At 42.5% G+C, this 26,071-nt stretch overlaps 2 protein-coding genes across 5 annotated transcripts in view; one reads left to right on the plus strand and one right to left on the minus strand.

Moving 5' to 3' along the window:
* The window catches only part of FBXO11 (F-box protein 11), a 100,430-nt gene extending 99,075 nt beyond the window's left edge, over window positions 1–1,355 (plus strand). The window contains exon 23 of the mRNA XM_004264972.4: window positions 29–1,355. Coding sequence (XP_004265020.1) covers window positions 29–158 — 130 coding nt within the window. The 3' untranslated portion in view covers window positions 159–1,355. The remainder of the gene's footprint in view (window positions 1–28) is intronic.
* MSH6 (mutS homolog 6) lies at window positions 1,322–19,210 on the minus strand. 4 transcript variants are annotated; one of them, XM_004264973.4, is made up of 10 exons: window positions 18,951–19,210; window positions 11,700–11,899; window positions 9,294–9,463; window positions 5,483–8,027; window positions 3,996–4,261; window positions 2,829–2,946; window positions 2,447–2,536; window positions 1,887–2,041; window positions 1,608–1,807; window positions 1,322–1,492 (listed from the first exon to the last, which is right to left on the minus strand). In XM_004264973.4, exons 1-10 carry the CDS (start codon window positions 19,208–19,210, stop codon window positions 1,411–1,413), a joined length of 4,086 nt encoding a protein of 1,361 aa, XP_004265021.1. In that variant the 3' UTR covers window positions 1,322–1,410. The 4 variants fall into 4 exon arrangements, with proteins under 4 accessions (XP_004265021.1, XP_049552204.1, XP_033275010.1 ...); XM_049696247.1 differs by having other exon boundaries at window positions 18,962–19,155; XM_033419119.2 differs by lacking the exon at window positions 2,447–2,536.
* Window positions 19,211–26,071: the final 6,861 nt, after the last annotated feature.

Here is a 26,071-nt window from a genome sequence, read left to right on the forward strand (position 1 = left end):
TAATCTTTGGGTTTTCATTTTGCTTTAGGTTTTTCTGTGACTGTGGTGCTGGAACACTGTCTAATCCTTGTACATTAGCTGGTGAGCCTACACATGATACAGATACACTATATGACTCTGCTCCACCTATAGAATCTAATACATTGCAGCACAACTGAATTCCTTCCCTAAAGAAAAAGTCCTGCCATTCTAACATCATAACTTAAAACATTTTTTTTTTGGAAGAAGATTTAAAATATTTGCCCATGCTACAGGAAGAGACTGTATTAAAAATGGATACACAAGGTCAGTTGACACTATGAAGCTCAAGCTACCAAAAAGAAAGTGGCAATATATTGACTCAGGATCTCAAAGCTGGGTGTTTTAGCATTACTGTGTAAAGACTTTTGAAGGGACAGAAGTGAAGAAAATAAGCTGCAATTTTGTACAGATACCAACTTCTGAAAAAAGCTGGTGTTTTTACAACTAGCATTGAATGCAGTCCAATTTGCAGTAGTACTCTTCAATAGACAAGCAGCTTTGTTGCTGCCTTTACGGACGTGGGTACCAATTGCTTTTGTAATATGGTAAAAATGTGAGCTAGCACTTCTGCATTTCTTTTGATTTTTTTTTTAACATGTATTCAGATTGAGAAATATGATTTTAATGCTTTAATCTCATGTAGTTTGTTTTTAATTTCAAGCAAAATCTTATTGTACTTGAATGTGCCCTGTTTTGTTAGCACACCTAGACTTGCTGTAACTGTACTCATGTCCCAGTATGTACGTTCTTTCTATGAAAGAGAAAACACTAATCTTAAATTATATCCAGCAATGTTTCTGGTATCCTTTAAGAAAAGTTAAGACTATATTTCCTTCCCTTCCCTGTGCAGCATTCAAAATCACCCCTAGACAAAGTGAGTGTTTTAATGAGACTTCCTAGGAAGGGATGCACTGTAAAACAAAAGTATTCTTGTAACTCAGTTTTGTGAAAGGTAAAAACTACTATGTTTTAAAAGTACACTTTAGAAAGTCTCTTCAAAACAGTCCTGTATTTGAACTCTGTTCATAGTTTTTTTTGAACAGTTTAGACAAATTGCTGGAAATTAAAAGAATTTCCCGCATTAAGCTGAGACAAGTATATATACAGCCCTATACAGTTTCATAGCTCCCCCCCACCCCATTTATGTGTATTGGTGACAGTGGGTATAAACAGCCTGAAAGTGTATGCATGTACCATAACATCTAGACTTAATATATTGTGGAGTATTCAATAACCATTATGTAGAAGGTAGGTAAGAATTAAAAGGGTTTAATTTCCTAGAAAGAAAATGGAAAAATGGTCATTTTTAAAAAATAAAGTTTATTAGATCATAATGTTGTCTGAATTTACCACCTTTGTCAAAAGTGAACTCAAAGCTTCCAATGTAGTCTATAATTCCTCAATCAAAGTCAGCAACTTACGGACAGCTTCAGCATCTACAGTCGAGCTTTCACTAGCCAGACAAACTTCCCTTAAAATAAATTTAAAAAAAAGTTTTAGTTTACATTTTTTCACAGTGCATCATCCATTCCTTTTACTGTTTTGTTAATCAACTACATGGTAAAATTATACCCAGTTATAATTACCGAAATAATCGCAGTGACTGAGTCATCTTCTCAAATTCTCTTGCTTTTCTATGTCCCTTTTGAATAACCTCCTCTGGAAGATTAGCAAGCCTTGCTGCATTAAAGCCATAGCTTTTAGGACAGGCTCCTTTAATGAATTTATACAGGAAGGTAATAGTCTCCTGGCTGGGATCTTCACATTCATTTTCTACCATGCATGCCTAAAAAAGAAAAATTACATGCTGGCAATGGAAGTACCCATTCAAAAACATAACTTTTGAATAAACAACTTGTACATACCATGTGTCCTAGGCGCACTGCAACATTTTGAGAATAGTCTTCAACCAGTGAATGGTAGTGGGTAGAAAACAATGTACGACACTTTATATTCTCAGCAAGTTCTTTAACAACTGCATTTGCTATTGCTGTCCCATCAAATGTTGCAGTACCTCTTCCTATGAAAATAAAATATACATGAACTATGTGTTACACAATCTGCCATATTATATTCGAAGGGACATGCCTCACAAAGGAATAGAAAAAAATGTACTAAAGATCAGTTTAGTATATCCAAAAGCATTCTGTAAACAGGCCCTCTCTAGCTAAGTAGGTCTGCTTGGAGTTCAGGAATACTACTCGAGTACCACTGCGCTTCAGAAACTTCCTTTTAGTTCTCTTTAAATAGCCTCATTATCCAATAAATATTCTCATTATCCCTGTAAAATTGCCACCTTAGGGCCAACTGTGGGGTCTATGGACGAAGGTGAGTGTATTCATAGTCTTTAAGAGATGTGTCCTTCAGACCATTTTCCAGAAAAATAATTCTTTGTACTAATGTTTTGGAAATTTTAGTATCTTACCTAATTCATCCACAAGCACCAGAGAATGTGCTGTTGCATGTTTAAGTATACTGGCAGTTTCACTCAATTCAACAAAAAATGTACTTTCACCTAAAAAAAAAAATCACAAATAGGTGATCATTTTAAGAATCCTGTTGTAACAGTAGATTCATCTTTTAGGTTCATATCCTTTGAATCTATTATGAACTACCATGATACTAAGAGATTACTTCTAGTATGTTAAAAATTGCATAATGCTTTCAAATGTCTGAAAGCATTCTGCCTTGCGTAACACCAGAAAAAACTAAATAAAGCATCCTATTTAAAGGTAGATGTGTTTAACACCTAAAATATAGAAATGAACTGTCAAATAACAGCGCCTTAGGTAGGGAAAAAAACTCACCTGACATTATTCTGTCTGAGGCACCAAGTCTAGTAAACACTCTATCGATTGGTGTGAGCCTACACACTTCAGCTGGTACATAACAACCCATCTGGGCCATTACAACCAGTAGGCCGGCCTGTGAATGAGGGAGAAAAAGGTCTTTTATGACTGGTGTTAGAGAACAGATAGAGATATCTCTATGTATATCCAGAAGACAGAGATAATAAGCCCTAATAAATCTTTATTAACTAGGAGTAGTCAGGCACTCTAAAAAAATTCTTCACAAACCTAAGTAGGAAAAGTGAGGCTTAGGAAGGCATGAGGCTTAGGGTCTAACTGGCTTTATTTGAAACCTCAGCACCTATATGCTAACCAACTACACTGGTGATTCTCAACCTAAAACTACTGATGCCCAGAACCAATTCCAGACCAAACAATCAGTTTCAGAGGATGAACACACCCCAACTCCCAGGTACTTTTTTGTTGTGCTCTCTAGATGATTTTTGATTTAAAAATGAAAAGGAGGTTGAAAACCACCTTACTACACTATTGCTCCTCTCTAGTTAGCAAATTTGTACAGAAATATAATACAGTGCAGTAGAGTTAGGGGGTCAGCAAACATTTTCTGTCAAGGGCCCAATGTCTGTTACACATCGTTCTTTTTCTACAACCCTTTAAAATCTAAATCATATTTAGCTCAGTAGCTAGCTAACCCCTGGCAGAAGGTCAGAAAAATATATTTATTGTTTTCCCTAAAAGCAGTTCCCAACAGTTAACTAGAGGTCATGAATCACTTTCCTGTATGAACAAGTGCAATGGTTCTTGTATAAGGGTTCCTAGAAATGAACCTAATTTAAGAACAAACATAAAACATTTGTATAATTTTCATTCATTATGAATACCTCTGCCTTCACAGGAAATGGATTCAATCAAAGAGTTCATAAAAAAACTCATGGCCTGAAACCACCTTCACCTTCTTAATATACTTCCCTTAACATCAGGCAAATATTTGACCAATAAGAATACAGTTCTTAGTTTCATGACTCAAGGAGTTTCCCTTTGCTTCCTAATAAGTCAATGACTGAATTCTATCATATGCTCCTTGGGAAACGGTGGCCTAAATATGTACCATATTCACTCTTTAAGTGTTACAAATAATTTGGTGTAACAAAACTTCAAGTTTACCTGTCTCATGAGCGTAGACTTGCCCCCCATATTCGGTCCAGTAACAAGCACACAGTAAGCTTTGCCATTTTCTTCCTCTTCCTCACAGCCTATTAGAATGTCATTTGGAATAAAGTCATCACCAAAAAAAGTCTTCGTAATGCAGGGGTGGCGTGATCCTTTAAGGTCTAGAAAGGGAGGAGTATCTTCTCCTGGCAACAGAATTACTGGACGACACATAGGACCATCACCCCCTCGACTGTAGTTAGCCAGGCACAGTAAGACATCTGTTAAAGAGAGGTCAAAAGTGAAGCGTCATTATTTTTGAGGTTTCTTGATAAGCACAAAGGCCCAACTTCTATAAGTCTTCCAGAAATGTGTTTTTAGTGAAGGTGGCATGCTCTACTTGCCCTTTAGACATGGCAGCTTTTTTTCTAAAAGTAAGCACTCTAGTGACATTGTTTTAACTGCACAAAAATAAGTCATCAGCCTAAATGTTTTACATGTCTTATAGCACTTGTACTGAAATGAGAATTAACTTCCAATTTCAAGCCCAAGAAAATATCCCCTCAAAGTAGATTTTAAGTCCTCTAATATCTAAACCAGAGGTATGCCAAAGGAAAGCTAAGATACAACAGAGAGATGCTGTAGTGGTCGCTCCTTGATATAACCATGGAGCTATAACACTTCTTAGAAGCAGAATATTCTGACAATAAGCAAAATCTTAAGAGGAAAATATATTGACCAATTTTGAACACCTGAGCTGAGGGATGATTTTACATTACCTACCAAATTGTTTAAAACTGTATTGGCTTAAGTAATGTGGCACACTCAAAAACCATGATGGATATACACACTCAAAAACAGAATAGGATGCCATTTTATTCTGGACAGTTGTTTTCAGACTAAAATAATTTTGTACGAATTTGGGTAAACTATGGTTGCTGCATTTTTACAACAGAAAAAAACCCAAAACTGTAAAACAAGCAAAGGCTCCAAATGACTTGGCCATGAAATTTAAAGAAAAAGGAAATTACTTATGAAGCTGAAAAGGTTACCAAATTACAAATACATAAATCAGGGCTCTTAGAAATCAACTGTAGAAAAGCAAGTGTGACAACTTGGGCTAAAAGAAAAAGGGAGGATTAAAATCTTTTGAAACGTTCATGTAAAGAGATTCACTGAAATACAAAAAAGAATGCAAGGGTGTATATATATATATATCTATATCTGTATATATATATATATATATATATATATAAAAACAAAAACTGAGTGATAGGTCAAGGGATAGCTTTAAATTAGTGTGACAAAAAATAGCTTAAAGAACAGCATTTATCGAATACTACAAATTCAACTGAAATTTGATTAAAATATATACGTGTCCCTTGAGTTTAGGGATACGAGTCAATGAGGACTTTGCAATGGACTTTCCAATCTTAATATACAGTTGGAACACAGGACGTTACTAACCAAAGCTTTAGGAACAAGCCTCTTGAAAACCTTACCCAACACTGCGATGCACTCCACAGCAGCCTGCCAGTCCTTGTAATTTTTATCAAAGTTATAGAACAGTCGCCGCATGCAGTCCTTTAATGATACATCTCTCCGTTCTTCAGCATTTATCAGATTAGCCAACTTTTTCTCAATTGTTTTGGTCCAGTATCGTTTACAGCCCTTCTTGGTAGATTTCAACTCATATTCTTCTGGCAAATTACGGGTGATGAAATTCTCGGGAATTTCCAACTGGTAACGATTCCTACCAATTCCCCAGTAGACTATGGTCCTACAGCCAATTCTACTACGCTGTTTCTCCAAGTATTCCAGGAGGCTCTGTTCATTTTCTCTTATGTCAGCAAGAGCTTGATCATAATCAGAGTCAAATCCTGCCTTGGGAGTAATCAGTCCAGTCTTTCGAGCCTTTTCATGGTCAAAGGCTGTATCCCATCGGTTTAGTTCTAAAGTCAAATCAGGAAAGCGGCCTTCAGGATTTTTTGCCTGCAGAGTAAGGACCTGCTTAAGGATTTTAGACTTAAAGTCATCAATGACTTCCTCCATAACCCCTATAATTTTACATAGTACTTTGAATCCTTCCAGAGCAGAAAGAAAATCAATAATCTTTTTTTTGCTGTATGTGGTTTCTTCATACATTATAGCCCTGCTATCTGGGTGGTTCTGGCTCTTCAGGGGAGAGCCAACATTATGAATTTTACTCAGGAGCCTCTCAAGGTCTGGAAGCTTCTTTAGAAGGTCTACAACCTCAGAGATTTTGTCAGGCACAACCATTAGGTCTTCTATGGCATCTAGACGATCACTGATAACATAAGGGTTACAGAGTGGGGCACAAAGCCATTGCTTTAGGAGCCGCTTACCGAAGGGAGTATAGCAAGTATCAATCTTGTCTAACAGGGTCCCTTCAGTAGAACCATTTGTTCCATTCAGAAAAATCTCCAAGTTGTTTAATGTCACAGCATCTAGCACCATTCGTTGACTGGCTTTAGCAAAGACAGCACCAGGTCCGGTAGCACGGACCGTGTCAGAATCCAAGGGAATATATTCTTCAAAATTAGCCATTGATAGAAGCTCCTGATCAATAAGGCATTTTTTGAGGTAGAAGACACAACCACCAAGAGCAGAGAGGGCCAATTCACTCTTCTCTCCCGGTGTCAACCCAACAGAATCAGACTCTGAGGTCATACCTTTAAGCACCTGGGGTAACATCACCCCACTGTCCTCATTTAACTTGTCCGTAAAATATCCTTCTTCAAGGAGAGTTCTCAAAGTTTTGGCTGCATCCCAAAACTGGGAACCTGGTATCAGACCTTCCTGGAGAGAAGAGGACAATGAACCCTTGAGAATCATCTTAGTTTCCACTGAGAGATTTCCTTTCTCAAACAAGACTTGTACTGGAGGATAGTGTGCCACTAACGTCCTAAACCTGGAACAATGGCGATCATCTGAAAACTGACCTATGAAGAACTTCCCTAGCGAGGTATCAACAAAACATACTCCATACACTCGAGCGTGGCCAGAAGAATCTTCTTCTTTTTCTTTGAGGCTAAGAAGGTATTTACTGTAGTTCTCTGAGGGGTCACCTTCCAGCACACTGTAGGTCTGTGTACCCTTGGTAATGACCCTACAGATCTCCCTCCTCACCACTCTGTCATACTTAGATATATGTGCCATCTTTCGGCATCGTGCCTCCATCATTTCCGGGGTCTCGGTCTGTTCCACCCGTGCTACTTTATAGCCCTTCTGGACCAGGGAATCTGAATATCGGCCAAATGCAATTTCAGGGAAACCAGAATGGGCCCAGTTGCCTTTCATGAATACCAGCCCTAGTTCACTGACTCCAGTAAGAGCATCCATGTGGTATAGCTCATAAAACTTCCCCACCTTATAAAATATGACAAGATCAAAGTTCTGAGACTTAATCTGCCACCACTTTCTCATCCCAGGAGTACAGGAATTAAGGAAATCCTCAGGCACATAGAGTGTGGATGCATCAAAATCAGGGTGATCAGGTCGCCTCCTGTGCTTATCTCTTCTCTTCTCCTCCTTAAGCCACTCTAAAGTTTCATGATACCAGATGGTAGGGCGACTACTGTCATCACATCCTCCACTAACGTGGGCTTGGGATTCCGAATTTTGAGGGGCAGAGAAAGCACTCAAAGTATTCTTGGTTTCTGATGAAATGCCAGTTGCTCGTTTGGTGGCCGAGGGCATTTCCTTCCTTGAACTTTTCCTTTTGAGGGAGCCATTACCAGTTATCATTCTCTTCCTCTTTGGAGCAACTTTAACAGGGCTGTCCAGGCCTTCACTGTCACTATCCCCTACTCCACTGCTTATTTCATCACTGCTTCCTTCCTCCTTAGCATCTGGCTTAAATTCCACATCAGAGCCACCAATGTCACTCTCAGAGTCTGATATGACCCTTCGCTTTTTTATCTGGCGGCTACTTCGCCTAGATCCTTGCACCTTTGGCCTCACTTCCTCTTCACTCTCAATTTCATTTTCTTCTTCACTCTTATCTGATGCGTAAGTGGCACCTGCCTGGAAGGCAAAGAAGAGTATTTTAAAACAAAGTAAAATTTGGAAAATGACAATATTGCTGTGGAATCTCTCAATATGCTGCAACTTCATCTATCAAGAGAAGAACCCACCTCCAGAAATAAACTATTTTCTTTCTCAAGGGATATCAATTTCAGTTTCACCTAACATTAAAACAAGTATCACAATACAGGATTAAGTGATTCTGTCATGAGAGTTCTATCCTATTCAATACTGATGAAGTCCTTAGGATGACCACACAGCACAAATACCCTAGACGATGTCCTCATTAACAGTCATAGCTGTGGAAAAAACTTTCAGGCTTCTTCTGTTATCTTTCTTCCAGGGTCACCTCTCCTCTTATATTTGGACATGTTATGAAGTTTACCATTTTATAAATTCTTTAGTATAAAAAAGCAGTAAATCAACCTAGTTCTAGTCCTTGCTTTCCACAAACCAGCTGTACCTTCTTGGGCAAGGCACATTCACATATTATCATGGGCCTCCCTCATACGTAAAGCAGTATGAGGCTAAATGATTTCTGTAGTCACCATCCAGGTCTAAACATCTGAGTAACGTTATGATCTCTGGTTTCAACCTCAAAAATAAGATTAGAAACTCTTCTTTCATTTCTCTTAAAATACTCATTATATTAACTTACTTATTGCCTATCTCATCTAGAATAGAATAAAACAAAATCAAACTTATAGATGAATCTTTTTAAGCACACGGCATTAATTTACTAAATTAGAGAATGATGACTGTGTTTGTTTTAAATATACCAATTATTTGTTCGTTTCCTTAACAAGATTTAATTCACTCAAATAGTGACCATTAATATTTGAAACCAAGGTTGTATTTCAAGGTTACTCAACCTCTATTCTTACCAATCCAAAATACAACAAAAAGTATTAGAGCATAAAACTGGATATTAATTTCCACACCCTCATACAGCAGCTTATTACCAGACACCAGGACCAATTTTATCACCATGTCCTTACTGTCCCTAAGCTCTCTATACTGGTTACCAAAATGGTCCTGCCTTTTACAGCATGTGTCTTTCTAGCAGGCTTGAGAACTTAAGTAAAAAGAGGTGCTAGGCTGCTGAGATTCTAAATAATATAACATGACCTACAGTCCAGGAATGTATAGAAGTATGCATGTTTGAGTACTAAATAGATACATGGAAAATACCACTCTAATATGCCCCTGACCCTTTTTCATCACTCTCCTAACAGAAGTAACAACCGCCTGTTAGCACTGTCCCACCTCCGTCTCTTCTTCCTCCTCTGGTTCTGAGGGCTCATCACACACTGCCAATTCAAGCCTCTTAATCTTGTCTTTATTCAAGGCTTCATCTGCACGTTGCATTGCTCTGAGAATTTCAGGCTTTGAACTGTAGAAATGACCCCCTTTCTGGGCTTCCTTTGACTTCGAACCTAAAAAACATATATATATTTATTTACAAATAGGAACTGTTGGCTGGATATTTGGCTCAATGTATAGCACTTGCCCTAAGGAACAAGAGTGACAACAATCAAGTATAATTTTTAATCTCCCATTATTTCTGATTGATACAGATAGATCAATAAAGCCTACAAGGAAGGAATTTTCAGGGAAAAACTACCAGTGAAACTGAAATTACCTATTTTACCTCATTTAAGCTGCCTTAACTGTTGGTCACCCAGGACCACTTAGTCTCTCTTCTATAATGACCTGGGACTGTGACCCGAAACACCTAGGCACACCTCCTCTTCAGGTGAGGCATGAGATCTAAAGGGGGTTTGAGACCCTTTTTAAAAAAACATTACTTAAGGAAGGCAAAAACTACACTGTCACTTAAATGAAGCAATGATATTAAAAATAAGTTTGTTCCCAAGGCAGTTAGATAAGATGTTTAAAAAAAAAAAAAATCCTACATTTTGGGACAGTAACCCAGTTCAGACTTGTAATGTTAAATTTTTTCAAAACAGTAGCATCAAAATGTCTTGCTGTACTTTAAAGTAAAACTTTTCCTTTATTCATTTCATTTCAAAGAGCTATAGTATTAAATGACATTTCCATCCACTGAGCAAAATTTCTATCCACAAGACCAATAATACAGAATTGTTTTAGTTCTTTTCCAAGAGGCATAACTAGGAATGTCTTTTTCTCTTCTTCTACCTGAATATACCTATAGTTGGAAAATGAACCTGAATTTGTCTAACAGATCCAAACGTTATATTACACCCTTCTTTCTATATACTAAAACTGATGGGACATCCTAAATTTCCATGGAATTAGCAACGTTCATAAGCTGACTAAAACAAAGCTGCAATTTCTCAATTCTCTAAAGAGCTGCACCAAAACTACAAACTGCAACAATCAAAATCATTAAGAGCAGCTCTGAACTTTTCCCAAAGTACCTGCTGCAGCTGTACTTACCCCACCCACACACCTATCTGGTGTCATCGTCATTCCCCGAAACCTCTGATGCAAACTACAGCTCTAAGACCATGCCCCCCAAAGAAGGCCTACTTTTTTTCACGCATGCCTCTTTGCTGATTTATTCACATGCATGTATTGCAATGATCTGGATATTTAAAGGGCAGAGGGCAGTATGCACATGGGTTGTCTTATAAAATAATTACAACATAAATGTAAACTTTTTTGATCTCTTTTTAAAGTCCTTTTTTGCCAAAGCTTTGTTTAGAATCTCAAAATTAGTCCTGGAAAAAGACCTCACTTATCATCTGGTCCAACTCTCTCTCATTTTATATATATGCAAACAGAATCAGAAAATAAGATTATACAGCAAATTAGTGGAGAAGACTGAACCAAATTCCCTTATTTTCTTTCCATCCTGCATGTCAGATTTCTGTGTGGACTTAACTTTCTTCAGTGTGCCGTCCCTGCCCTGCAGGATGAAGAGTACTATGACCAAAAGGCATGATTCCCAGAGGTTTCTGGGAAAATGAACATTGTTCTGATTCCAAAACACTGAGTTCAACAATGTCCTAGCCAGGAGAGTCTGAAGATAGTGGAGAAAAACCTGTACATGCTGGACTGTTCAGGCACTGCATCCTGCAGTCATACTGTACATGCACTGTACAATCCAAGAGACTGATAGGGTGCACCCAGCCCAAGTGAAGCTATAAATGCAGGACTGCTGATGTCTGTGATAAATAAGGCCGGGCCTAGGAAGAGAAAGTTAAGGTTCCAGAAATCTGATTTCTGATGTGAACCTCAATGCAGATGTGCTCATAAGGTGAGGATTTTGAAGGCCAGGTAGCATGCATCTCCATCTGTCCTAAAGAATGTCACTGATCTATATTCTGTGCATCTTGGCTGCATTTATTTTCTTTTGGAACCTTTAAGATGGGAACACTTTAATTTACTCTTTTCATGTCTGAGTATGGCATTTTGGTCCAAATCACGAGATCCAATCATGAAATCATTTTTCCTTTAATGATATGATATTGCTATAACTCACTCAGAAGGACGGAAATGCAGCTTAAGACCAGCTGCATCTTATCCTTTTCCCATGCTAGAAGCTTTCACCACACCACTCCTGCAATTTATTCGAGTAAAATATGCTTAATTCCACTGTATGGGAGACACTAACACTCAGACTCATGTGTGCGTGCATGCTCTCTCTCTCACAAACATACACAATCTGCAGAGTGAATCTTTTACCTGTATATGGCTTTAATAGCCTTCTGCTAACCCAGCCCCTCGTTGGGCTGTCATCAAAAAACTGTACATGAACTCGGGCAGACTTTCCTTTCTCACGGATGAATGTTCCATCAAAAGGGTGGTTGTAAACCAGGCAAGGCCACCAAGGGTAACCCTCCATCTTGGCCCAAACCAAATCACCTGGTGAGAAGTCACAAGAACTGTTGCCAAAAGAAAATACATAATTTGGTTAATATTTTGTTAAGCTACATTAAAGGCAATTACCTACAAAGAAGCAATTTTAAGGAAGGTATCTTTAAGACTCCTTTGAAATTTTCTGGCATTAATATACAGGAACAGAAATTCTAGAATTAATGATTTTTTAAAAAACATTTTCAAGTTATTTTTAAAAACATAAGCAAATATCACAATGTTTATTAAGAGAAACAAGGTTAAAAAAAAAAGAGAAACAAGGTTAGAGACTATCTCAGAATTATTCAAGGTTTAAAAACTGTGGCAGAATTCTGATAGACTACTGATAGCAGGAAAAAGACATAAACTCATTGTACTTGTGATCCAAATTATAATGAGTAACACCTGTACTACAAATATGGTCTACATAGGAACAGGATCTGACCCAAAGTATTAATACCAAACATACCGACTGTGTAAATTTGCTGCTTATATTCAATATTATCGACTTTGCTCCAATGTATTCCAAATACTCCAAAAGCTGCCTATAGCACACTCACTACTACCCCCACCCTCACCCTAAAAATCTAGCTTTATGGAAAAACTTAAGAGATAAGTGCCTAATGTACCCAAAATAGTTGAGTACATAATGCCTACAGAATCAACAGGAGATTCAATCTTCACAAAAGCTGATTTAGCCCTAAAGGTTTCCTGAGAAAGGGAGAGGAGGGGAAAGGAGAGGGAGAAGGGTAGCAGTGTCCAGTGACAGACTACAAGAGTCCCTCAGTGATGGAGAGGGACAACAACTGATAAACCCTGCTCAAGTACTATATACCAAGATTTTCTAAGACCGCTTACAGGTTTTCGCTGAATAACTACAAATGTAAAATAAGCACATTACAAAAAGAATATTTTAGACATTTTTGAATCATCAATTGAGGCCACCTTATAAAATCAGGCCCAATCATAAAATTAAAGTATTTCTTTCTTCAAAAAAATGTGAATATGGAAATCCCTATGCTGGACAGTTAGAAAAGAAACCAGAACAGGAGCATGGCTTCAGCTGGTGCTTATATCAAGGGCCTTTAAGGTACATTCTTCTTTCAACTTAGAAATCTATAGCAACCAGCACAACTTTATAATTATTGCTGTCAAACACCACAAGGCTCATCTTCAAACAGGGAGCTGTGTCTGCACCATTCAGACTTCTTACCTTAAGTGCTTCATCCTTCCTAACATATCCATTAATTAACAGGATACAAAGACCCTTATCTCCGTGTGGAACTGTCAAGCAGGCTTTCCCTTAACTTAGGCAGGTAGCCACTTAACCACAAAGTCTATCACACACTGGTATCAGAAAACCACAAGCTGGGACTTCCCTGGCGGCGCAGCGGTTTAAGAATCCGCCTGTCAATGCACGGGACACGGGTTCAAGCCCTGGTCCAGGAAGATCCCACCTGCGGCGGAGCAATTAAGCCCGTGCACCACAACTACTGAGCCGCACACCTAGAGCCTGTGCTCCACAACAAGAGAAGCCACCGCTCTCTGGAACTAGAGAAAGCCTGCATGCAGCAACAAAGACCCAACGCAGCCAAAAATAAAGTTATTAAAAATAAATTTAAAAATTAAAATGATAATATATCTCAAATGTTTGATATTCTTGGGATTTTAAAGACAGTTTTAAAAAGGTAAGAGGAGGGCTTCCCTGGTGGCGCAGTGGTTGAGCGTCTGCCTGCCGATGCAGGGGATGTGGGTTCGTGCCCCGGTCTGGGAAGATCCCACAGGCCGCGAAGCGGCTGGGCCCGTGAGCCATGGCCGCTGGGCCTGCGCGTCCGGAGCCTGTGCCCCGCAACGGGAGAGGCCACAGCAGTAAGAGGTCCGCATACCGCAAAAAAACCAAAAAAAAGTAAGAGGAAAAGGTGACAGCTCAGAAAAACAAGTGTAAAAGCCTTCATACAATTAAAAATAAGAAATGACTTAAGCTAAATATACAGTGAACAGATCTTTAAGCTTTTGCTTTAAAAATCACATTATTTTTGCTCCCTCTTCAGCCCATTACACCTTGGTGTCGATTACTAGTTGTGCCCCAAATTTGTAGGCAAAATTTTTGGCTATCTACTTTTTAAAAAAGAATCAGTAGATAGCAATGTACTGCTAGAATTTGCTCCTATAAACAATAAAAGATAGACTGGGTATGTCTAACAAAAACTTGTGTATGTAAATACAAGTTTCACAAACATGAAACATGCTCTCAAGCCAACTTTAGAAATCAAACGATCAGTGTCTGTATCTACCTCTTAAGGTGGACCATTAGAGCAGAATTCCCCTACCCTCAAACAGCTAATGAGAAAAGAGAAGTAATCAGAGCAATTAATAACAAAGGCTCCCATCATACCTGCCCACCTGTACCTCTGCCCACATACCTGGCTTGCTTTCTTTCAGCTTGCATAACTATGGCACCCATCACTTACGCATTAGGTCTACAGTGACCATATAAATTATCATCCAAACTGGCCTCTGAAACTATTTCCTAAATAAATTATCATCCAAACTGGCCTCGGAAACTGTTTCCTAAATATTATTAGAAAGGAAGTCTACATAAAATACTAAAAGAAACCAGAGTTCTTCGGAGAGCAGCTTAAGAAGCAGGGACATTGACCATCCTCATCAGAATGAAAAGATGTTTTCAAAAGTTCTGAGGGCAGGGACTTCCCTGGTGGCGCAGTGGTTAAGAATCCGCCTGCCGATGCTGGGGACACGGGTTTGAGCCCTGGTCCGGGAGGAATCCCACATGCCACGGAGCACCTAAGCCCATGCGCCGCAACTACTGAGCCTGCACTCTAGAGCCCATGAGACACAACCACTGAGCCCGTGCGCCACAACTACTGAAGCCCACCCGCCTAGAGCCCGTGCTCTGCAACAAGAGAAGCCACCGCAATAAGAAGCCCGCGCAACAGAACAAAGAGTAGCCCCTGCTCTCCGCAACTAGAGAAAGCCCGCGTGCAGCAACAAGACCCAACACAACCAAAAATTTTTTAAAAGTTCTGAGGGCAATGTTAAAAAGTCATAAAAGGGCTTCCCTGGTGGCACAGTGGTTGAGAGTCTGCCTGCCAATGCAGGGGACACGGGTTCGTGCCCCGGTCGGGGAAGATCCCACATACCGCGGAGCGGCTGGGCCCGTGAGCCATGGCCGCTCAGCCTGCGCGTCCGGAGCCTGTGCTCCGCAACGGGAGAGGCCACAACAGTGAGAGGCCCGCATACCGCAAAAAATAATAATAAAATAATAATAATTTAAAAAAATCATAAAATTCAGCTTAAAAGAGGCTCCCACTGACCAAAGTATAAGTTCAGCATCTTTTTAAATACCAGTTTTAATTGTATCGATTAAATCAAATTAGGTCTGTGAAACTGAGTCCACAATGATACTTTTTTAAAAGCTTGAATACTTTTCTTACAATAATATTATATTAGGTGTGATATTATTTGGAAAATGTATTACTATAGATTTAATTGTATGAAAATTCTCAGGAAAGGCACCTACAACTAGGGCAGATAGTTACCTTTAACTAAAGGCTCTTAGGGAAAAAAAAACTTGTCAATGTCTGACACACCACTCCTATAAATGAGTACAAGGCATACACTTAAAATTTTTTACTGCCCTCATTTCTCATAATCAACAGATAATTATCACTGAAATGAGACTGTGAAAAATAAACTAGCTAAGACTTGCTTAAAAAACCCAGATTTAGTTGTCAGAAGCCTTGCTCACAGCTCTTTCAATTATGGTCTTAATAAACTACAGAAGAAATAAAGTATTGAGAAGCAGGCCTAGAGTGCATAAACATACATCCTGTAGCCATTTATTGAAACTGATGTCACCTCCACTCCTTCATTTCTCTCATCAACAAAAGTGGAAAAATACTTTTGCATCACACCTGACTGACAAAGTAACTAAGGGGAAAAAAAAACCAGGCAAAACACTTTAACACTGGAGCACAAGAGAAAACTAAATGACAAATAACCATTAAAAGATGCTCAACTTCTTTTAAAGAGTTCAATGACCCTCATAAAAAGTCCAAATGTCTTTGTAGCCCATTAGCCTGTTGGTGACTGGATCTCTGCATACCTAAGGCTCCTGCCTCCTCTTCATTCTCAATTTGCAGGACCTTCCTCTTCCTGCACCAGCTTCTAAAACTCCCTCACCTCCACAGTAACCTGGCTAACTTCTTCTTGTCTTGTCCTCTGGTCTCAGCCTAGAGAGCTGAAAGCCTACCCGGACCCACACATACCCCATCCTCCCCCCAAAGCACACGGAGCTCACCAACTCTGCTCCTGCTCTAGAATTGCCTTTTTGCTTGTCCCATTCACTGTTATATCCAGGATCTACAATGCCCAATACTGTGCCTGCCAGAGTAGATACGTTAACATTTGTTGAATAAAAGCCAAATCTATGTATACAAAAATAAGGTAAAATTCAAAAATTAAGAAAAAAAAGAAAGCCAAATCTATATACTGAATGGAGAGTTTCTTTAGAAGCCTAGTATCAAATGCCCATCTTTCCTGAATACTTTGGAAGTAGTCCCCATAGTAGGTGGTCAAGTGTAAACAATGTTATGCTTTTACAAGTCTCCTAAATTCAGACCTCAAAAAAACAAAGAGCATATGCTATACAACACATAAAGCACAACCATACAATAAATACTTCCATCCGTTTAGAATGGATGCAGGAAGAATCAAATTCATGTTTAAGTAAACATTATTAACACATTGTGCATCTCTCACCATGAAAAATAGTCTGTTACAGAGGATGCACATGTAGGGAAGGAAAAATATTTTCCCCTTTACCCTTCTGAGTTCTTGGCTAAGAGCCCCTGTAATAAAAGATTAACAAGAGGCTTCCCTGGTGGCGCACTGGTTAAGAGTCCGCCTGCCGATGCAGGGGACGCGGGTTCGTGCCCCGGTCCGGGAGGATCCCACATGCCGCTGAGCGGCTGGGCCCGTGCAACGCGAGAGGCCGCGGCGGTGAGAGGCCCGCATACCGCAAAAAAAAAAAAAAAAAAAAAAAAAAAAAAAGATTAACAAGAAAAAGACAGACAAAAGTTTATTAACATGTATACCTCCCCATAAACGTGGGAGATACTAAGGAAAACTGACTAACTCCTAGAGATGGCCCGAGTCACCATCTTAAAACATCATCTGCAGCTTTATAAAGACAAAAGAAAGGTGGGGTGACGGGGACAGATAAGGGAGGTTACCAGGAAAAGAACAAAAAACAAGGGTATGGTTGTTATGCAGATTTCAGTCAGTGCCTTCTCCATTTAATAAGTTTCGGATGATTTAGAGTCACTCTTCTCTTCCTAGTACAGAGAGGGAGACATCCTTACAAATGGAGATTTCCTTTTTAAATGTAAATTTCCCTTACAGAAGAGTAACTTCTATAGCTCTCAGAGCTTCTCCAGTGTCCCCCAGTTTCTCAAAAATTATCAGTTCAAAATAACCTCTATGCCAGAGGCACATTCTGGGGTGGCATATCCTGCTACTCTTCACACAACTACATAAACTGCTTGAGAGGGTCGCTTAAAGGAGAATAACACTGTAATTCCACGTAGACTTTGAAAAATCTGTATAACACCTAAAACGCAGGACATTGTAAATCAACTACTCAAGTTTCTTATCCTGAATGCGTTCTTTATTTTTCTGTACCACTATTTCTTCATCCTTTCAAATGGCTACCATTACACACTATGCCTAATACAATACCTGGGATACAGTAAATGTGAGCTTTTCAAAATGTCGCCCGCTGCTCCAACAAAGGCCAGCCAAGCCCTGGAACAGCGCTGAACTGCCGAGAAGGCGAGGAAGACACCTCTGGGCAGGCTTCCCTATAATCGCGTCCCTACGTCCCCGCCCAGAGTCAGAGCAAGGCCTTTGGAGGCTCACTCTCAATTCCGGAAAAATTACACAGCCCCAACCTGCCCTGAAATCGCCAGCAAAAGATGCACTATATCAGGGAGTTCCCTGGTGGTCTAGTGGTTAGGATTCCTGGCTGTCACTGCTGGGGCCGGGGTTCAATCCCTGGTCGGGGACTGAGATCCCAAAAGCCTGGGGGAGGGGGGCGGCCAAAAAAAAGATGCACTGTTCCTTAAACTAACATTATTTTCAACTGGCACAATACTTCCAGGTGTCAAAATCAACACTGTTCCTAAACTTTGATCTGTTTGGGGGCATATGCTGTCTACCTACAGGATGAGCCAACTGGATCCCTGCACTTGCTGCTCCCCCGCCCCTGCAATCCTTACTATCACCAATCAGACGCCTCCGTCTACGAGTGGACACACCCCTCGCGCTCTAAACTCGTCGTCCACCCCCAACCCCCATACCCAGGCCGAGGGCCCGCCCACCCACCCCGCCAGAGGCTTCGAGTCCGAGGCGCTCAGCCAAACATCGAGCGTATTCCTCCAACGACTACTGGACCGGTAATTCACCGTCCCAGCTGTGAAGGAGAAACGTCCTCCGGGAGTCCCACTCGCAGTACGCCGCGCCCCACAACCTGCAGGTGGCCGGCGGGCATTCCCCCGGCGGGCATTCCTCCTTCCCGCCACCCCTCCCCCGCCCCGGGTAGGCACCAGCCCCTCCCTCGCCCAGGGAGCGCACCCCACGCCGAGCAGGCAAGCTCTTTTCTCTTCCCGCCGCACCCTTAGCGCTCCCGTCTCTCATTTCTCCTCCCTGCCCCGAGCACCTTCCACTCCTCCTCCCCCACCTGACGGACCGCCTCTACCCCCGAACTAAGCGCGTCCTCCCTTCCCCTCCAACCCTTCGTACACAGCCGATTTCCTCCTACCCTGTTTACAAGCTACACCCTCAAGGCTCCCTGCGCTCTTTCAAGCCAAATATGCAACCCCACCTCCTCCGAGCCCAGGCGCTGGCCGAGCACCCCAGCGCCACCCCCCCGAGGCGAGCCTCCCTTCCCTGGGCTCCCTGCGCCTCCCCCCACTGCACCACCTCCTCCGAGCCCAGGGCCTGGCCGCGCACCCCCCCAGGCCCCTGAGGCGACCTCCCTGCGTCCCGACACCCCGCTACCTGGCGGGGACCGCAGGGGCTGCCGACTTCCGCAGGCCTCCGTTGAGGTTCCTCGCCTCGGCCCGCGAAGTGGAGCCCGCCAGGGGCCCCGGCCCAGGCCCGGCGTCGCTCCAGGCCGCATCCCCGCCTGGGGAAGGGGGAGAGGCCCCGGTGGCAGCGGCGGCGGCGCTTTCACTTGAGGCCCTGACCGGGTCTTTGCTGGCATTATTCAGGGCTGGAGACTTGGGGAAGAAGCTGTACAGCGTGCTTTGTCGCGACATGGCCACGGTCGCCGAGGCCCAGCCGCTGTGTCGGACCGAGCCACTAGAGGCACGGCAAGTACCGCGAGGGGCCTGCTGGCGGGAAATCGGGGGGGAGGCGCGCTCTGCCGGAGGAACACTGGCCCCATCGGCCAATCGGCAGGCCGTTCGCGGGCGGAGTCCCGGGCGGCGCGCGTCCGGCCCCGCCCCCTCGGGCGCCAGGAGACGTGGGGAGGGGAGGGGCCAGCACGCCGCGCGGGGTAGCTGCCCGTGGCGCCTCCAGCCTCCTCTACCCGCGGCATGAATGGCCCGGGGCTGCTTAGGACTGGAACACCTCGGCCCGAGCGAAGCTGGGCGCTGCTGCGGGGCTGACCCCCTCGGGAAGGCGTTCCTCTTTGGAAGGGAATCTGGCGGTCGCGGGGGTGCGATCACACAGGGGCAGGTGTGTGCCGAGTGCGTGCACCGCGTAAGCCTGAGTGGCCGCAGTGCAAGGGGTAAACCGAACGGCCACAGAAAGAAGCCCTGGCGGAGAAACGCCTTCCAGAGCCTGCATGAACAATCCCGCTGTTAGAACGCTTACCCCAAGGAACCGGAAAAGAAAAAAAGGATCCAGACTTAAATCAGCAGCAGATCAAGTCTTCTGTTCGCTTTGTATTCTCAAAGCGTTGCACATAGTAGGCACTTGATAAATACTTTACAACTGAACGCTAAGTTTTTGGCCCAGTATGAGTTTATGATTTAAAAAACAAATTGCCAGCCACACAGCTTTCCTCTGCCGGGAAGCAATCCAGTCATTTCACATAGATTAACTCATTAAATCCTCGCAATCACCTGTGAGGTAAGTATCAGTACTTCAGGTCCACTGTTCCTTATCTGAACTTCTTGGGCCAGGTGTGTCTCAGAATGCAGGATTTTTTATATTTTAGAAAAGTCACAAGGTGTGAATAAAAAGTTCCTATTCTCCAAATTGAAGAAAGACGTTGGAAGACTGACAGCTCTTTGGCCCTAATCCCAAACTGTGAATAAGTAAGTATGGAATCCAGAATCCCAGAAACCAGCCCCAATCAGCAACAGCTGTGCTTTGGTGCGAACATATAAAGATCAGCTCTTTGCTTTGTTCAGGAGGCTGTGTTCTGCCACACCGTTCTCCTGTGCTAGGCATGTAATAAAATCAGCTTTGTTTCAGAAGCAGTATTTGAAATAATACCCTTCCCTACATGAGTATAATACATGACACCCTCAGAGAGTCTGGGGCAACACCCTAAAATCAAACGTAATATTCCTTCAGCAGAACATATGCTTTTTCACACTAAGTGGGATAAATATAGACTATAAATAGCCTCGGGTCAGCTCAGGTCAAAATTTGCTACCAAATGAGTTTGCACAAAACTTGTTTTTCAAAGCTTTTTGGATTTCAGAATTGCAAGTAAGGCATTGTTGACCTGTCTTATATCTCCTTTTTATGGCTGAAGAAACTGAGGCACAGATGGGTCAGATGGCCCATGACCGAACAGCCAGAAAAGGGTGGAGTAGGAATTTAAATCCTGGGAAGTGTTTCTGGAGTCCTGTGTTACTAATAGAAATGTTATATTGCCTTCAGTTTAACATCGTTTTATTTCATCCTCACAACATTATATTAGGTTGAACTGTATAAAATTGCCGATATTCAACCTCTTTTTTTTTTTTTTGGTCATGCCACACGGCTTGTGGGATCTTAGTTCCCCCACCAGGGATTGAACCAGAGCCCTCAACAGTAAGAGCGTGGAGTCCTAACCACTGGACCACCAGGGAATTCCGTATTCAAACTTTTTCAAAGTACAAAAATTCTGTTTCATTTGATTCAACTTAATATGATGTTATTATTCTTGTTTTACAGAGAGGAAATGTAGGCTCAGGGGGAATGAGCCAGTTATAAGACAGAGGTTAAGAGCCAGTGCTTGGGGTAACTCAAGACCTGGCCTCTGACCTAACTCACCAGGCAGGTAACAGCAATTTTACTTCTCTCAACTTGTTTCCTCATCATTAATGAGAACAATAATAACTTTGGGCCAAATTTTGGAGGCCCGTTAGATGCTTCCCACAAACAGGTAAAACGAGTAAGAAGTCACACATCTGAGAATCATCAAACACACAATCCCTCGGTAGGTAAAGTCACCCAACCTTCTCCATGCAGAAGGCACATACTGTGTGTGAAGAACACCCAACTCGGAACAAACAGAACAAGATACTTGTTCAGAGTTTGCTACCACCACTTGTGTCTGGCAGAGACTTAAAGGCAGACAGAGGAGTAGGAAAGCTTCAAAGTGAAAAAGCAGAGGCATCAGGTGTGCTGTGATTGGCCGTGGGGTAGCTGGAGGTGGGCTAACTAGAAGTAGAGCATCCTCTGTGATTGGTTTGGGGAAGCATACTTAGCTTCCTCTGATTGGTCCTGAGTTGGAAGTGGGGATTAAAAAAAGAGAGAAGCTGGGGACTTCCCTGATGGCACAGTAGTTAAGAATCTGCCTGCCAATGCAGGGGACACGGGTTCGAGCCCTTGTCCAGGAAGATCCCACATGCCACGGAGCAACTAAGCCCGGGTGCCACAACTACTGAGTCCATATGCCACAACTACTGAAGCCCGCACGCCTAGAGCCCGTGCTCCACAACAAGAGAAGCCACCGCAGTGAGAAGCCCATGCACCACAACAGAGTAGCCCCCGCTCGCCACAACTAGCGAAAGCCCGCACACAGCAACGAAGAGCAACACAGCCAAAAAATTTTTAAAAAAGAGAGAAGCTGACCAGCTATCAACCAAGTCCTGACAGTTCTGGGGCAGTTGCTGCAGAGGTCTTTGTCTTCTGGACTGGTTGCTGCAGAAGTTGTGATTTGGCTTCAATCTGCAGCAACGAGCTCAGGAAGTCAACTGTAGCTGCAGCAACCAGTCCAGGGAGCCAAACAACAGCCCTTGTAGCAATGCCTGTCAACTCACTGCCAAATGCAAATAATGATGGCTGATTCCCTTGCTGTAGCAAGCTCTGAGTAAACAGCCTTTGCTTGTTCTCATTTGGGTGGTCTTAACTATTTCCACATGTCTGAGAGCAGAGCCTTCCAGGCAGAGGTCAACAGCCTCTAAGTGAAAAGCAAACACCTTGAGTTTGGGAATAGCAAGGTGGCCCGAATGGTTGGAGGAGGATGAACTGGGGTGGGGTGGGAGAGCGGTAGGATGTGTGGTCAGGGAAGAAAGGCAAGGGCAGATGATCCAAGGCCTTATGGGACTTTTGGCTTTGACTCTGAGTGAGCTGGGGAGCCACTGCAGGTCTTGAGTAGACAAATGACCTGATCTGACACGGACTGCTAGATTGAGAATAAACTGTATTTAATAAACAGCAACCTAATTGAGCTATATTGTTCTCTACAGAAGCAAGAGTGTGGAAATAGGAAGCATAAAGTCTAGGGGGAAAAAGAACCAGAAGAGCAGGAATCCGTGGTATTTATATCCAAAATTCTGGACACATTCACCCTGCGATGACTCATGAATAGGGGAGGGTGAAATACCCCTCAAGAGTTAACCATGTGTGCTCTGCACCTGTGCTCCCCACTCATGTGACACTTCCTTCAACTGCATTTTTACTTTGTGCCAGGCACTGATGTTGGTACAATAGATATAGCTGTGGACCAGACCGATACATCCAGAGATGTATGGAGATTGCTGTAGGGGAGCTAAATTTCCACCCCAAAATGTGTCTCTTTGACATGAGGATTAATTTAGCCTGATTACTTTTAAGAAACAGAAGACTTGGAAAATTTTCCTTGTTACCTCCCCCTTAACTGCCTAAAAGAATTTAGATAAAGGGCCTATTCCTGGAATAGAGCTATTACCATAGATGTCTGCAAAGAATATAGGCTAGGTGTAGTGGGGGAAACTCAGCAGGGCCTAGAGATCAGAGTCCACTCTGTCCCACCCTCTGCATGGACTAGCAAACATTTATTTACCAAACATTTGCTTTTCCATCTCCACTTGCATTGCCTTCCTCCCCTTTGAGGTCCCAAAACACTACCCCCCAACATCCTCTTTTGTCTTTAGCTGAACATGGTATTTAAGGTGAGAATTTCTGCCATTTTGATGAGTTACTCAGTTTTCCTGGGCCTCTTCCATGTATACATGTTACTTTTATTGGATTATCTCCTGTTAATCTTACTCACATCAACTTAATTCTTAGACCAGCCAGAATTTAGAAGGGTAGAGGAAAATATCTTCCTCCCTGACACTGCTGAAAACACAAGCAGTTACTATATGCCAGTCCCAGTGGGCTCATAGATTATGTTAGATCACTTTGATAGGAATTTAGGCTAGTACCATGGTTCCCAAACTGGACACCAAGGCACCCCAGGGAATGAGAGCAAATTCACAGGGGCACCATGAGGTATTTTTAAGTTTCAAGGGAAATTCAACAACACCTGTCAGGCATTGTACTGCTAACTGCAGTTAGTTCGCAGTTTCAACACGAACTCATGCTACATTTCTTTTAATGATATCGTTGGGGAAGAAAAAAACAGCATTTCCTCTACCCTCTTAGGTTCAGTTTTGGGTGTCTGCAAATTAAGCTGACAAAAGAGATTAGCAAAAGAAAGAGTTTACTTTTGCATGCAATGCGAATACATGCAGACATGCTCCATGAGTAACTCAAAGGGGTGGGTTAGAACTGGGAGCTTATACATCTAACTTACTGGGGGAAAGAGTGGGGGAAGAAACGACTTCTATAGTGAGGACAAATCGGTTTATTTAGGAAAGACAAATGGGTTTTTAGAAGACAAGAAAGTTTGTGGTAATAGATTTTGCAGGTACCAGTTCTTTTTCTGTCTTCTTCACGGCCGTGAAACTCCCCTGGAGAGAGGATTTTCTCTCCCGTCCCACCCCCCCACCCCACCCCCGCCCCGTCCCGCCCCACCCCACCCCACCCCACCCCACCCCACCCCACAGCATGTGGGATCGACCAGGAATCAAACCTATGCCCCCTGCAGTGGATGCAGAGTCCTAACCACTGTACCACCAGGGAATTCCCCCTGGAGAGAGGATTAATGGCAGACTCATTTCTCAGAAGTTGCTTCTTTTAGTCAAAGTAAACTCCAAGAAGTCTTCTTTCTGCATCTGGTGAATCTCAAATGTCTTCAGCTTAAAATAATCTTTATACAAACTCTGGTATTCTGAGTAGGTCCCCACAACATATCTTTGTGACACTGAGTTTTTGGTGTTTTCTGTGGTAAAAAGCGAGTACCATGTAGAATGAGTGTGGTGGTATCCAAATCTGATTTTAAAGTTTGAGAAGTTGTACAGTGCCCAACCAGCACACACATTTCAATACTATGTATAGGTTATTTAAGAATGAAATAGGGGGCTTCCCTGGTGGCGCAGTGGTTGAGAGTCCGCCTGCCGACGCAGGGGACACGGGTTCGTGCCCCGGTCCGGGAAGATCCCACATGTCCCGGAGCCGCTGGGCCCGTGAGCCATGGCCGCTGAGCCTGCGCGTCCGGAGCCTGTGCTCCGCAACGGGAGAGGCCACAACAGTGAGAGGGTCGCGCACCGCAAAAAAAAAAAAAAATATATATATATATATATATATAATTTTTCCTTTTAATTTATCTGTATTTTTTCCCCAAACAGCTACTAAATTATTAGGACATAAATGCTTATTAATTTGTATAGGCATACACTGCATTGAGGAACCTGCACACCGCAACGAAGAGCAGCCCCCGCTCGCCGCAACTAGAGAAAGCTGCGCGCAGCAACGAAGACCCAATGCAGCCAAAAAGAAAGAAAGAAAGAAAGAAAGAAAAAAAGTTGTATGGGCATAAAACTTAATACATGGAACTGTTAAGTATTTCCTTTGGCCTAGGAGGCTTGGTTCAGAAGGTAATGAGATATTAAAAGCACCAGGGTTTAGTTTTATGAACCTCCGGCCTAGTGGTTAAGGGTTCTGCATTCAAACTTCCTGTGTTCAAATCCCAGCTGAACTGCTTACTGACTGTATGACTTTGTTGGGCAATTTACTTAACTTCTCTCCTTGCTTCAGTTTCTTCACCTGTAAATTGGGAATGATGATAACAGGACCTACTTCGTCGGGTTGTGGTGAGGATTGAGTGGAATGGCTTTGTAAAGCCCTCAGTCCAGTGCCTGCACACCAATTAATGGGACACAGTTACATAAAGAAAGCTCTGAACATTTTCCAGAAGAATGCAGTGCTCTGTGTTCCCGCTCCGCCCATCTCAGGATCAGGCTGACCAAACAGCCCTTGCCTTTGTCTTAGGCCTTGGGAGATAAAGTCAAATCTGGAAAAGGAAGGGAGTGTTTTGTGAGGTCCTGTCCTAGCCCAATCAGCCCTTGATCACCAGGGACAAGCCTATAGTCTGACAAAGTCAGGTTTTTTTGGCCAGCTGCACAGAAGGAGACTCCGTAGCATAGGAGGGACCAAACAAAGGAAACAAAAGAAAACCTACAATTATGTGCTTTGGGGGAGGGTGGAGTTTAGGAGAAATTTACCTGAAGCCATGTTTGGATAGGCTCAAAGCAAAGCAGGGTGTAAAGTCAAACCTAGACTAAAAGGTGGAAACTACAAAGTTAAGACAGATGTGGCATGGTGTGTCCAAAAAAAAAATCCCTTATCTAATGCGGTGCACCTGGGTTGTAAATAGAAGCCGCTTTTCTGTGTCAGAGTGAGTTAGAACGTGCAGGCGAGAATGGGGTGTTTCATTCCTGCTGACAAAATTTCAAACAGCAGAGTTTCTGACGGTCTCTGATTTTAGAGGACAAAGACTTCTCAGTGAGTAAGAAAGCAGGAGTCCTTCTGCCACTGCAGCTTGTCCTTGAGAGAAATAGTGTTTCCTGTTCAACTTTGCAACTGGCTTT

This window comes from Orcinus orca, chromosome 13, assembly GCF_937001465.1.
Source record: "Orcinus orca chromosome 13, mOrcOrc1.1, whole genome shotgun sequence".
NCBI classification, from domain to species: domain Eukaryota; kingdom Metazoa; phylum Chordata; class Mammalia; order Artiodactyla; family Delphinidae; genus Orcinus; species Orcinus orca.